The following is a 14887-nucleotide window of genomic DNA, read 5'->3' as shown; positions in this document are numbered from 1 at the left end:
ACAGCCAGTACCTTCAAACGTTTCTGTGGTCTATAGAAAAAGCTCTGGTTTCCCAAAAAGGTAGACTTCAGAAATTTATTTTCAAGGTTCCTCTATGATATTCATGGCTGAGATCAAATCCTCTAAGGACCTCTTGGCATTTTCTAAGCTACAAACAATATTTACCTTGCCAACTGAACAAGAAGGCCAACAAGTGAACGGATGCCTTCTCCCATTAGAGTATTCAACTTCAGCTCCTCGTAAACAAGGTGAAGAACAAAAAAAATCGCAGGTATATGAGTAAACAGAAGTGTAGAGGAATCCAGAATGAGATTCTGTGAAAAATCTTCATCCTTCATCTGTGAAACTTCCAAAGGATTCAAACATAAAGATCTATTCAAAAGATGAGACTCAACATTCTGGTGGTAGTCTGAATTCAGTAAATACTCCCAGTCCTGAGAAAAATGAAGAAGATGTTAATTTTTTAAATAACACCTCCTCGTAAGGCCATCATTACAACAATTCAAGTTCCATTTTTACATTAAGTTGAAAAAAACTCAGAATACTTAAAAATTAGGATCCACATCAAAATAAGCTAAGCAACTTCCAGATGCCAGTAACAGACATTAAGACAAGCCACTTCAAAACCCATTTGAAAAAATTTATTCGTGCCCTTTGAGGAAAGGGACTATGGAGGAAGAATCCCACTACTTATATAGAGACTGACAAAGATCAGGTGATTAGGTGATTTCCTATGAAGCAAAAAGTAAAGAATGAAAGGCAGGAAGTGCAGACAGGCAAGTTTAGTGACCACTACACTTATCTGTGTTTTGAGGGGAGAAGTCTACTTACATCCAGTTAGTATATTTTTCTATGTTTATAAAATGCTGGGGCTAGCATTACAACCTAATAAACTTAATCTTATATTCAGACTGAATATGCTACATTTTCCAAATACTGAGTCTGTTTTGGTTTCTACTTTGATTTATTGTATTGCATTGACAGAATATAGTTTATGCTATTTTCAGGTCTTAGAATTTCCTGATGCTTTTCCAAGGCTTGATACAGTGTGTTATTCTAATTTAAAAACTCTTGAACCAGGGTACCTGGGTGGTTTAGTCATCAAGCATCTGACTTCAGCTCAAGTCATGATCTCAACAGTTCACGAGTTTAAGCCCCACATCAGGTGAGCTCAAGTCCCACTTTGGGTGAGTACAAGCCCTGCTTTGGGTAAAAGCACAAGCCCCAGATGAGCCCCACTTCCCTCTCTCTCTCTGCCCCTCACACACTTGTACCCTCTCTCAAAAAACAAAACTAAACGCTTGGACCAGATAGAGAAAGAACAAACCATAAAAGTAAAACATGGAGGGGCGCCTAGGTGGCTCAGTTAAGCGTCTGACTTCAGCTCAGTTCATGATCTTGCGGCTTGCAGTTCGAGCCCCACATCAGGCTCTGTCCTGACAGCTTGGAGCCTGGAGCCTGCTTTGGATTCTGCATCTCCCTCTCTCTCTCTCTGCCCCCCCCCCCCAACTCAAGCTCTTTCAAAAATAAACAAACATTAAAGAAAAAACATTTTTTTAAAGTAAAAAAATTGATGAGTAACTAAAATTTTTTTAAATCTGCTCATCCAAAGACATTATTAAGCCACAATTTCAGAGAAAATATTCCCCAAACGTACACAACAAATAACTCATACCCAGAATATATAAAGAACTTCTATAACTCAATAAATATTTTTAAAAATCCAATTAAAAATATATAATAGATTTGAGCAGAAACTTGGCAAAGAGAGGTGGTGGTCACTAATAAGCACATAAAGAAGTGTTTAAGGGGTGCCTGGGTGGCTCAGTCAGTTGAGTGTCCGACTTCAGCTCAGGTCACGATTTCGCCGTCTGTTGAGTTCGAGCCCCACGTCAGGCTCTGTGCTGACAGCTCAGAGCCTGGAGCCTGCTTCAGATTCTGTGTCCCCCTCTCTCTCTGCCCCTCCCCCACTCATGCTCTGTCTCTGTCTCAGAAATAAATATTTTTTTAAAAAAAGTAAAAAGAAGTGTTTAACATCATTAGTCATCAAGAAAAGGCAAAAATTAAAACCTAAGAGAAACAACTTTATACACAATCAAATGGTTAAAATTAAAAAGACAACTACAAATGTTGGCCAAGATAAAGAACAAGAGGAACTCTCATATGTAGGAATGTAGGAACGTAGGACAACAAATTTGGGAACCAGCAATGACCCAACAATTTCACTATGGTATTCATCCATAAGAAATGAAAATATGTGTCCACAAACACTTGTCACTGAATGCTGGTGGCAGCTTTATTCGTAATAGTCAAATCACGGAAATAGCCTAGGTACCCATCAGCAGGAGAACAGATAAACAAGCTACAGTATGTGCATGCTATTCAGCAATAAAAAGGCACAAACTGCTGAGCTCTGCAACAACAGGAACGAATCTCAAAAACACCATGCTGAATGAAAAAAACCTTATACCAAAGATTATGTACCACATTATTTCACTTATATCAAGTTCTAGAACAGGCAAAAATAGCATATACTGGAATTCAAATCAGTGGTTGTTTCTAGAGTAAGGGAATGATTAAAAATGGCCCATGGAAACTTTATGGAATAATGGAAATGTTTTAAGTTTTGAAAGGGGAGTGGGTTACATGAGTACGCATTTGTCAAAGTTGATCAAACTGTAATAAGATCTGAGCATTTCGTTTATGTACATTATACCTCAATTAAAAAAATTTTTTTGAACCACTAAGAATACATGGAATCTAATATGACTGAGAACCTAAATTAGAGGATTAATGAACAGTAAAACATCTACAAATGCAAACTCAAATCATGGACCATTATGCATGCTCAGTAATTTTTAGATGATCATTAATGACAAAAGTAAATGAATAACCACAGAAAACAGAACATATCCTGCCCTTCAAAATAAATGTTATTCAGTATTAAAATAAAGCAAAAGGTGTGAGAAATGTAAATCAATAAGAATACCACTTCTACAGACTATAGTACAAATACCCACAAATTAATTTTTATTAGCAAATAATAATAATAATGCTTACATCATCAGATCCTGTCTCAGAAGGCCTTGCTTTTTTGGGTGCAATGACTGGGGAAAGTGATCCTTCAAAGTCAAACTGAAAGATAACCCCAAAAGAGAAGCAAATTCATATAAATGTATCATTGTCAACTGGTCAACTTAAAGAATTTAGAAATCAGTTTCACCAACTATGGAAACTAATTTTGCATAATGAAAGAGAACAGATACTTGGGCTACAGCCCTCTAACTCACCCTCAAATCAAACCTGCCCCACAGACCAAGCAATTTGTGTGTGAAAACAATCTGGGCTACAGAGAACAAAAATAAGCCACAAATCAGAAGACACAGTCTAGACCCAGTTTTGAGCAAATCACAAGTCTGTGATTTCTTTGTGATTCAGTTTCTACATTAATAAAGCCAAGATGATTACTACTAATCCTAGCATAACTTGTAGTCGTTTTATAAAGATGAAATGAAAAATTATAGTCAAACATGCTTTACCATGTTATAAAAACTCAATAATTATAATTACTAGTAAAATGTTATCATTAAATATTAAATGACATTTGATTTACCATATAGTAGACACGATAAGCGTTAGTAGTATTCCGTTTTGTTAAAGTATACCTATTAGTAAATTGATCTATGTACTCTAAATATTGTATTACCAATTATGCAAAAATTACATTAGTAATAACAGAATAACTCAGGGAAAAAAACTAATTATGTATACTTACGTTTCGGGTCCATGCTAAGCGGTCTGTGTTATAACCCATCATGTTCATGAGACAAGTCACAAATAAATTCCACTCGGAGTGATAACTGGGTCCTCCCGGAGCACTGTGGACACTGTACCACTTGACAAGCATCTGAACAGCTATTTCTTTTGGCAGGATGAACTTAATTGCTTGCAAACATGTTTGCACTATTAAAAGTAAAGAATAATTTTAGTATGCTTCCTATTGCGGGCATTTCTTTTTCCCTTTGAGTAAGAAAGTTTTCTAACTACTTCTGTGTAAGGGCCAATTACTCTTAAAAGGGAACTGTCACTAAAGACCAAGAGGGAGCAAACATTACCTTGCCGATCATCTGAAATTTAAAACTACTAAATTCAACAGGACTTCCAAGAGGTCTCAGGGCACCTTTCCGCTTGCTAATTGTGGACCAGAAATAGAAAACCAACAGTCCAGCTTACCTGAGACAAACTGATTTATATTCACTGCCCGGGCAATTATTAATGGCTCTCCATTTTGATCTCAAAAGATTCCAGTTTGGGGCACCTTGGTGGCTCAATCAGTTAAGCATCCCAAATTTTGCCCAGGTCATGATCTTAGGGTTCATGAGTTCGAGCCCTGCATCAAGCTCTCGGCTGTCAGCACAGTGCTCTCTTTGGATCCTCAATCTCCCCCTCTCTCTGCCCCTCCCCCACTCATGCTCACTCGTGCTGTCTCTCTCTCTCTCTCAAAAATAGTACATAAATTTTTTAAAAAATATATTCTAGTTTGGACAATAAAGATCATTCTATCAAAAACACAATTTCTACATGAATAAGTTCATATAAAATACTGCTTAAATACTTCAATAAATATGTAATATTCAATATATGCCACCTCAAATAGCAATGCTTACCTACCGTTAAAGTGTTCTGCATGAGTTAACATTCCTGTTAACCAAACCTTTGTAACTTCTAATTATTTCTGACACCATTCAATTTATAAACATTCTACATGTTTTTGTCTTAAATAGGTCAGTTAATACTACATAATTTCTACCTTTCTTATGGACTCCACACCATTGGATAAATATCAGTTACAGTGCTCTGCTGTCCTACTACTGCTGTGAAGAGACCTGGGTCTGCTTTTCGTACCAAGTGCCCCCAAACTACAATGTTTTTGCATTCTCACATCAAAAGAGGACCGTTTTCTTCCTTTCCCATTGTCACCAGGCCCATCCTCAGCAGCATATCCTTTTTCTCATCAATTTACTATGTGTGTATACATACAGCAAAAATTAGAGTCAAATAGAATAAATGTTAGAAAACCAAATAACCACGTTTGTCATGGTTGAATCCAAAGTAAGTGTAAACCAGATACTGCCTGAGGAGCTGAGGACACTTAAAAGTACAGAAACTTATTGACTTCTGCTTGGCTAAAAGAGTAAGATTTTACTCTGTTTTCATTTATTTTATTTAATCTGTTATTTGTTTTTATATACTTTGTTTAGGCTTATACTTCCAAGGCACATAACCTTGAAATTACTGGCTAAATACCTGTTAGAAAAGCAAGGTATCTCTACACCTATTCATAGTATCATTTTACCACACCAATGACAGATATTTCCTAAAATGAAAAAGTCATTCTAACCTACTTACCAAATTCCAGAAATCACACACAATCTGCCAATGCTTTGCTTTGGCACTTAGGTTTTGAAACCAATAGATGTTGTGAATTTTCTTATACATTCTTTTCTTAACTTACAATTATTGACAAATCCTTTCAATCCTGAGGTTTTCTTTACTATTCTATCTTCAGAAATATTCTCCACCTAGTATTTTCCAGATTGTATTTCAGTAATAATTTAGGCAGACTCCAATTTTATTAAAATATGTCTGACTGTATTTTGACAATATTAAGTCTTATTCAATTAAGGCAATTACGTTAATTTCTCAATTTATGTAACAACTGAGAGATTTATTTTATGATTAAAAGCCATCACATAGGACAAAAACTATTTTAGTTGCTTAGGTTTCCCTGTTTCTCAGATTTTCTTGCAAGAGGCACGTCCATATATTATAATCTCACTGCATGGCATTCTTCCACCTAAAAATCTCAAGAGAAAAAGAACCAGTGTACCCCACACAGAGTGGACACTGAAAAATGCTCCCCAGCTCTTCACAGCTTCTCTGCAAAGTGAAAAATTCAATCCCATAATTTCAAAAACAGCAAAATTTTTTAAATCCCAATTACTATTATATATCAGCAAATACTACAAATCTCACCAACTGAGAATACATGGAAGTGAGGTCTGACCTCAAACATACCTAATTCAGAGGTGGCAATTTCAGGAATAGTAATCCTAACCATGGAGCCGTTACTCAATTCCTAAGGGGAAAAATGGAAATAAACAGGAGCAAGTAAATAGAATTTGTGCATTCTAAGTCTTTGAATGTCTTAAAAATGCTATGCTTTGTAAGACTGCCTATCAAAACAAAATTCAAAGAATAAATGAAAAACAAATACTTTTCGAAAAAAAAGAAAAAAAAAAGAAAAACAAATATTTTTCAAACAGAACTGAATACTTCCAAATTTCAGAAACTATAAATGTGCTTATTTAAAAAATATTTCCAGGGCTCCTGGGTGGCTCAGTTGGTTGAGCTTCTGACTTCAGCTCAGGTCACAATCTCTCAGTTCATGAGTTTGAGCCCTATTACATAGGGCTCGCTGCTGTCAGCACAGACCCCGCTTCAGATCCTCTGTCCCCCTCTCTCTCCCTCCCCCCACCTCTCTCTCAAAAAAAAAAAAAAAAAAAAAAACTTAAAAAACATTTCCAAAAGTTCTTGTTTTAATGAAATGTCTAATTTTTATACGCTAAGAGTCACTATCACTGCAAATTAATTTTTAATGAAAAGACAAAAGTCAATAGAAAATTCAACTGTTTGAACAAGATCCATTTTCAATAATTTTTTAATAATGAAACTTTACTAAAACTGAGAATTTAAAGTAAAAAGGTACAAAAAATAACACACTGCAAGAGATTTTAAAAATCATAAAAAATGCTTTCATTTTTCAGATAAAATTCTGCATTCTGACAAATTTGAAAGTCGTATTTCTTTTTAATTTTTTAAATATAATTTATTGTCAAATTGGCTGACATACAACACCCAGTCCTCACCCCAACAAGTGCCCTCTTCAATGCCCATCACCCATTTTCCCCTCTCCCCCACGCCCCATCCACCCTCTTTAAGAGTCTCTTGTGGTTTGCCTCCCTCCGTTTGTAACTATTTTTTTCCCCTTCCCTTCCCCCATGGACTGTTAAGTTTCTCAAGATCCACATATGAGTGAAAACATATGATATCTGTCTTTCTTTGACAGACTTATTTCACTTAGCATAATACTCTCCAGTTTGATCCACGGTGTTGCAAATGGCAGGATTTCATTCTTTCTCATTGTCAAGTAGTATTCCATTGTATATATAAACCACATCTTCTTTATCCATTCCTCAGTTGATGGACATTTAGGCTCTTTCTATGATTTGGCTATTGTTGAAAGCACTGCTATAAACATTGGGTACGTATGCCCCTTCGAAACAGCATACCTGCATCCCTTGGATAAATACCTAGTAGTGCAACTGCTGGGTCGTAGGGTAGTTCTATTTTTAATTTTTTGAGGAACCTCCACACTGTTTTCCAGAGCGGATGCACCAGTTTGCATTCCCGCCAAAAGTGCAAGAGGGTTCCCTTTTCTCCACAAGGGATAGTCATATTTCTTAAAGAGCTACCTAATCTTTTTAATACAAATATACTTACCAGAGTTACTCTGTTACGGACAGGGTCTCTTATAGAATGAATGTAAGTTCCAAGCTGCTGGAAAGTACAATCCTCATTATAGAGAGAGTCATGAAGTTTGGAAGAATCCCTCAGTTCTGCAACTGGGGAGAATAGAACAACCTGTAAAAAGTCATAAATACAACACATATGAAGTATTTTTGTAGGAATTAAGGATAAAGAAAGCTTTTTTTGACACATGGTCTACCCAACAATTTTACGTAATGATTTAAAATCATTCTGCTCTAGATACAATGAAGTGCCTCTCAGCTGGCAAAGATCCTCACCCAAAGCAACTAGAAAAAGTCAGCAAAATAGCAAAACATCTGATCAACAGGACTGGAGAGCTATGGAAACAACCCAGACCTGAGGGGCCAAGATGCAGGAGAGAAAGAAGCGAGTCACAGGGAGGTAGCCCAAAATTCTTACACTGCTCTTATAATATACACTGCTCTTCCCGGTCTTGGCATTTGCAGTATCTAGCGAGGATTTGGTAGGGAGTATGGATATGTTGAGTGTGCACTGAAGGGCACCGCTAAGAGGAAGAGAAGGCAGCAGCACTTGTGACAATCTTACAGGGCTAGACACGTAGACTGTAACTTGGGAAGCCAAGACAGAGAGGACTTGAGGATCTAAGCCCCCAGAGAGAAAGGAGAACAATGAGAAAGCAAAGAAACAAGACAGGTACAAAGTGTTATTTCCTCTACAGACAAATATTTGTTCTGAAAATATGAGAACATTTACTTGCTCGATTGTAGATATTCAAACAAAAAACTTAATTGATCTTAGTTACTCATTACATGCAGTCCTAACTACTGACCCTTTCTATGTCCCTATAATTCAAATTACAGGATATCTCTAAGTGAATATCTTGTCAACACTGACAGCCAATCAGGTATATTTAAAATACAAGCTTCTACTCCCACAGCTGCCACAAAAACTGAGTTCCATTGGTCCTGAATCTAAGTCTGGTGCACAGTCAACCAGAGATGTGGAAAGCCATTGGCCAATGTGTAATACTGTGATCTTGTCACCTCATGGCTACCACAAAGACACTAACCATCACAGCTTAATGGAATTCTAAGAAAATTGGGAACAATTTTACATTATAAAAGACAAAAATTCTTCCAAATCACACAAAACTCTGACACTTCTCCTGCTCCCTTTTGAATGTTCCACAAATGTCCTGGCTTAAAGGGAAAAAGCTCCACACTAAACATATTTAGAAAATAAAACCAGGACCTAAACATTAACTGACACAATTAACTGCTGGTACCACACTTCATTTTGAACTTCCCCTACACATCTGCACCCAAATGTCTCTCAAATACAGACCTCCTTTCTCCAGGCTTCTAGGTAAGCATGGGTATCCACCTAGCTTGCTCAGAGAACTCTGACCCTTGTTCCCCAGCACGTCTCCCCAGCACAGCACAAAAGCAATCTCTGACAGACTCTGCCATTTCCACTTCTCTAGATCTCTTATGTCACTCTCCTCCTTTCCAATATGCTGCCATAACTCCAACCCTCTTCCCACCTCCTGAATGAACACAGAAAACACTCAGAATTTCACCGGTCTATCTTCAGTTCAAAGACAAACATCTAAAACACAGATCCTGGGGTGCCTGGGTGACTCAGTCGGTTAAGCGTCCAACTTCAGCACAGGTCATGATCTCAGGGTTTGTGAGTTCGAGCCCCACACTGGCACTCTGCAGTCAGCACAGAGCCCGCTTTGGATCCTCTGTCCCCCCGGAACTCTCTTGCGCACGCCCTCTCTCAAAAATAAACAAACATCCAATTAATTAATTAACTAAATTAAATTAAACACAGATCCTAACATTTATAATTCCATCCTCAAAACCTCAAAAAATCTTCTGGTGATAGCATTCAGAATAAAAACCTTTTCATCCTCTCTGCCTTTAAGAGCGTGTTAGTAAGAGTATAAATCAAGCTCTAACATTTACTAGCTATATGAGTTTGGACATGTAACTTCTTATCCCTCTATGTACCCATTTGTAAAATGGGGACCAGTATCTTCCCAACAAACCCATTCTGAGGGATTAAATGAGTTTATACATAAAAAACACTTAGAACAGTGCCTAGCACATAGACTCAAAAACAAGTTATTATTACCCACTCCCTACCCTACCCCACCCAACAGGCTACTTGTATGTTTTTGTTTTTTTGTTTTTGTTTTATAAATGAACTGTTTATGGGGTGCCTGGGTGGCTCAGTCGGTTAAGTGTACGACTTCGGCTAAGGTCATGATCTCACAATTCGTGGGTTCAAGCCCCACATCAGGCTATCCGCTGTCAGCACAGAGCCTGCTTTGGCTCTTCTCTCTCTCTCTCAAAAATAAACATTAAAAAAATAATAATAATAAAATAAACTATTTTTGAGAGAGGGAGAGTGAGAGTGGACGGGGGGGGGGGGGGGGGGGGGCAGAGACAGAGGGAGACAAGGGAGCCAAAGCAAGCTCTGCACTGACAACACAGAGCCCAATGCGGCGCTCAAACTCACAAAATCAAGAGTCAGATGCTTAACCGACTGAGCCACCCAGGCTACTTGTACTTTTATAAGCATTCATTCATTCCACAGACTTGAGTCTTGCATGCTACAAGACAGAAATATGAATATGAAAAAAAAAATATGAATATGCATAAAAAATGTTCAGCACTTACCTGTCTCCACACCCATGCCTATATGATTCCTCTTTACCCCAAATACCCCTTTCCATCTACAGATATCCTACTTATCCTCAAGGTCCAAACCAAGTCAGACACACCTCTCAGATAGAAGCCTCTGGTTCTGCCACATCAACCCATCAGGACAGAACTCCCTATCGGCAAACCTGCTGTGCTACTCTCTCTTCCTCATTTGTACGTCTCAATACTCTACCTTAAATTATCATTTTTCATGCAGACAGTACGTCTGTTCCACCCAAATCAATTTATGAGGTTCCTAGATGAAAAAGAATGTATTATTTTCATCTCTGTGGTACCTTCCACATCACAAAGGAGGTCAGTATGTGTATTGAACAATCTGTGTTTGAAAACATATATATTCTACAAGTATTAGCTAAACTTCCAATTCTGTCATTTTTAAAACAGAAAAAAACCATGGGAAGAACTAATATTTTTGACCAAACTTCTTTATTTTCTTCAAACATTTATTTAGTAAATAGATCTACCCTATAACCCAGCAGTAGCACTGCTAGGAATTTACCCAAGGGATACAGGAGTACTGATGCATAGGGGCACTTGTACCCCAATGTTTATAGCAGCACTTTCAACAATAGCCAAATTATGGAAAGAGCCTAAATGTCCATCAACTGATGAATGGATAAAGAAAAATTGTGGTTTACATACACAATGGAATACTACGTGGCAATGAGAAAGAATGAAATATGGCCCTTTGTAGCAAAATGGATGGAACTGGAGAGTGTTATGCTAAGTGAAATAAGCCATACAGAGAAAGACAGATACCATATGGTTTCACTCTTATGTGGATCCTGAAAAGCTTAACAGAAACCCATGGGGGAGGGGAAGGGGAACAAAAAAAAAAAGGTTAGAGTGGGAGAGAGCCAAAGCATAAGAGACTCTTAAAAACTGAGAACAAACTGAGGGCTGATGGGGGGTGGGAGGGAGGGGAGGGTGGGTGATGGGCACTGAAGAGGGCATCTTTTGGGATGAGCACTGGGTGTTGTATGGAAACTAATCTGACAATAAATTTCATGTAATAAAAAAATTAAAAAAATATAAAGTTTATGAATTAAAAACCAAAAAAAAAAAATTAAAAAAAAATAAACATTTATTTAGTTTTGAGAGACAGCGAGACAGAGCATGAGTGGGGGAGGGGCAGAGACAGGGGGAGACATAAAATCTAAAGCAGGCTCCAGGCTCTGAGCTGTCAGTACAGAGCCCGACGCGGGGCTCAAACTCACAGACTGTGAGAGCATGACCCGAGCCGAAGTCGGACACTTAACCGACTGAGCCACCCAGGCGCCCCTGACCAAACTTCCTTAAAACACTATTAATTTGGGGGGGGCGCCTCGACAGCTCAGTCAGTTAAGCATCTGACATCAGCTCCGTTCATGATCTGGCGATTCGCGAGTTTGATCCGTGCTGACAGCTCAGAGCCTGGAGCCTGCTTCGGACTCTGTGTCTCCCTCTCTCTCTGCTCCTCCCCTGCTCACTCCCTGTCTCTTGAAAATTAATAAAAACGTTAAAAATAAATTAAAAATAATAAAATAAAACAAAACACTATTAATTTTTGACGATACCTAGTTCGTTACTTACCTCATCCAAGGATCCAAGTAGTTTACTGAGAGGCTTAGGAGTACTGACACTGTCAAGTGGAGTGCTGGGCCGAGGCATTGTGTTAGACATTGTCAGGGAAGGAGCTGGCAGCCCCGGAATGAAAACCTTTCCCACCTGTAAGCAATGAAAAGATGTGGACAAAAATACTGGCTTTAAGGCATCATACCCTTAAACAAAGTGTTATGGCACACAAGTATATATTTCTTTTGACATACCAAATTTTACACACCAAACACGACTAGAAAACAAAAAGAATTAAAATTTTAGTAATGTATTAGATTCCACCATCCAACTACAAATATCTTGGTATCATTTCTCTTGGTCTGATTCCTTCTCTTCATTACTGATGACTTCCTTCTGGCAGGAAGGAAGGTGAATGCTAATACAGTCACAACGTTGTACAAAATTCCATATACTATGCATTTTCCTACCATATTGGTGGTAGAGACAGCAGGGACAGAAGCTTTCAGAGACTATAAGCAGTAATCTTGTTAACTAAATCTCCAGGCAGAGAATGGACATCAATTACTTTCAAGGGGCTAAAAAAGTGGGCTGAGTGTTGCTCCAGAAATTAAATCTAACATAATCCAAACTGTGCTCTCGAGCTCATAATGTGCCTTCCTTCATAAACTCTCAAATATTTCTTCTTCAAAAAACTTTATCTTAGCTATCCATGGGGTTCTCAGGAAAAACACAACAGAAATTCACATCCACACAGGCTGAAAATTCCCAACAAGCCTCAAAGGAAATATTCAGAATTTAAGTGAAATTCTAACAATATCCATATATGTCAATATACTACTCAAAAGCTAATAAAATTATAAACATCACCCAAGCAAAATCTCCAGGATTAAAAACCAAAATGAGAGTGAGAACCAGTATATATAAAGTTTTTAAAAAGCTATGGGGTCGGGGGGCGGGGGGCACGCCTAGGTGGCTCAGTCGGTTGAGCTTACAGCTCTTGATTTTGGCTCAGGTCATGATCTCGCGGTTTGTGGGTTTGAGCCCCACTTTGGGCTCCAAGCTGACAGTGCAGAGCCTGCTTGGGATTCTCACTCTCTCTCCCTCTCTGCCCCTCCCCTGCTCACGCTCTCTCTCTCTCTTAAAATAAATAAACATTTTTAAGAAAACTTTTAAAATGTTTTGAGACCTCACGTTAATGAAAATACAGAGTAAGCACCTTCCATGCTATTCCTCCCACTAGTTACAACAGAATCTGCACAAAATTGTTAACACAATGGAATACATTGGCTAGGAGCCAAAGAAACAGGAAAAACCTAGGATGATTCCCTAGGCATTTTTGTTTCTTTCACTCTTTCCATAAGCAGGTCTTAAGCTCTCAAGGGGCCTGCAACCCAGAAATGGCCACAGGTGCAAACCAAGAGGCCCCAGGTAAACCTTGCTCTTTTTAGACAAAGTGTCAAGAAAACAGTGACCAAGCAAGACAGAAACATCTTCACCATGCCTGCCCCACTCCAGGAAAACACTAGGAAAAAAAACCATGGCCCTCAGGCTCCTCCTTATTAGCAGCTGTGGTCTGGAGACTAAGAGCAGAGTTCTACTGTTCTCTCTGCAGGTGGCGTTCCTCCCCCAGCATAGGGACAGTGAGCCAAGCCTATCTTGCATGGCTGCCTGCATAACTAGGTGGTATCTCCTTCCCTCCTCATCAGGAACTGTAGGGGCAGAGACTGTGGACAGAGTGCTGCTCTCACTGCCAAGAGGCAGCCCGTCTGCACCTCCCCAAGGTGTGCAAAAGCTATGAAGGGGGAGGAGCACTGGCTTTCATCCTTATTCTACAATAAGGCAGCATACCTCTCCCCTTCCATCGTCCACAGAAATTGTGGGTGAGGCACTATGTTCCATCCCCACCCTGCAATAACACGGCAGTAACTCCTCTCTGTCCCAACTAGGAAGTGAGAAGAAAAATGGAAAGGAAAGAATCAGAGAAAAGGATTTCTTTTTTTTTTTTTTAATTTTTTTTTCAACATTTATTTATTTTTGGGACAGAGAGAGACAGAGCATGAACGGGGGAGCGGCAGAGAGAGAGGGAGACACAGAATCGGAAACAGGCTCCAGGCTCCGAGCCATCAGCCCAGAGCCCGACGCGGGGCTCGAACTCCCGGACCGCGAGATCGTGACCTGGCTGAAGTCGGATGCTTAACCGACTGCGCCACCCAGGCGCCCCGAAAAGGATTTCTTAAATATGTGTATGAAATCCTGTGCAGGCCTCTGAGTGAGCCATGTGTGAAACAATGTCAGCAATGGCCAAGAAGGGTACCTAGACTTCCATTCTAACCAGCTGTAACAAGGCACAAATTTGGAGACAAATTTAAAAAAAGAAGAAGAAAAAATACAAACAGAACTACGGATTCACAAGAATATAAAGCAGCGTTCAGAACACTCACACACCACTGGAGGCAAGGAGTAAAGGGAGACGTTGTAGACCAGTACAACCGGTACAACTTAAACCTTGGATGACAATTTGGCACCACATGGCCAAGATGGATACACATAGACTCAGAAGGTTAAGAGATGTGTGTAAGAATTTTTTTTAAAGCATTAGAGGAAACAACCAAAGTAACACAAATACTAGTGCCGGTAAAATGGTAAAAGTTTTGGTAAAACCAAAGGACTACTATGTAACAGTGAATGAGTAAACAGCTACACATTGACATAGATAAACCTAAAAATTATAATAATGTTGAACAAAAGAATGAAGTCATATATGGTATGATTTCCTTTATATAAAAATTCCAATTTAAGGAAAACTAAACAATTTACTCCTTAGTGGCATGTAGATAATTGCAAAAAAGCTAGTAATAAAAATAAGGAACTGATTTATTACAAAAGCCAGGATGGTGTCTGTCCAGAGGGAGGCAGGGAACACCCTGCAGACTATAAAGATACTGGCACCATTCTACTTCTTAACCCGGTAGTGGTTACATGAAGGGTCACTTCATTATTCTTCAAATTATATACACGTATTTAAA

At 38.7% G+C, this 14887-nt stretch overlaps 1 protein-coding gene across 5 annotated transcripts in view; it reads right to left on the bottom strand.

The window, feature by feature from the left end:
- Positions 1-14887, bottom strand: part of ANAPC1 (anaphase promoting complex subunit 1) — a 96172-nt gene that overhangs the window by 59431 nt on the left and 21854 nt on the right. For all 5 annotated transcript variants that reach the window (XM_045054572.1, XM_003984262.6, XM_045054574.1 and 2 more), the window contains 6 exons: positions 11877-12011; positions 7564-7704; positions 6079-6139; positions 3776-3963; positions 3061-3135; positions 166-434 (listed from right to left, as the gene is read on the bottom strand). In XM_045054572.1, coding sequence (XP_044910507.1) covers positions 166-434; positions 3061-3135; positions 3776-3963; positions 6079-6139; positions 7564-7704; positions 11877-12011 — 869 coding nt within the window. The remainder of the gene's footprint in view (positions 1-165; positions 435-3060; positions 3136-3775; positions 3964-6078; positions 6140-7563; positions 7705-11876; positions 12012-14887) is intronic.

This window comes from Felis catus, chromosome A3 (assembly GCF_018350175.1).
Source record: "Felis catus isolate Fca126 chromosome A3, F.catus_Fca126_mat1.0, whole genome shotgun sequence".
NCBI lineage: Eukaryota > Metazoa > Chordata > Mammalia > Carnivora > Felidae > Felis > Felis catus.
This window is presented reverse-complemented; position numbering and strand designations above follow the sequence as displayed.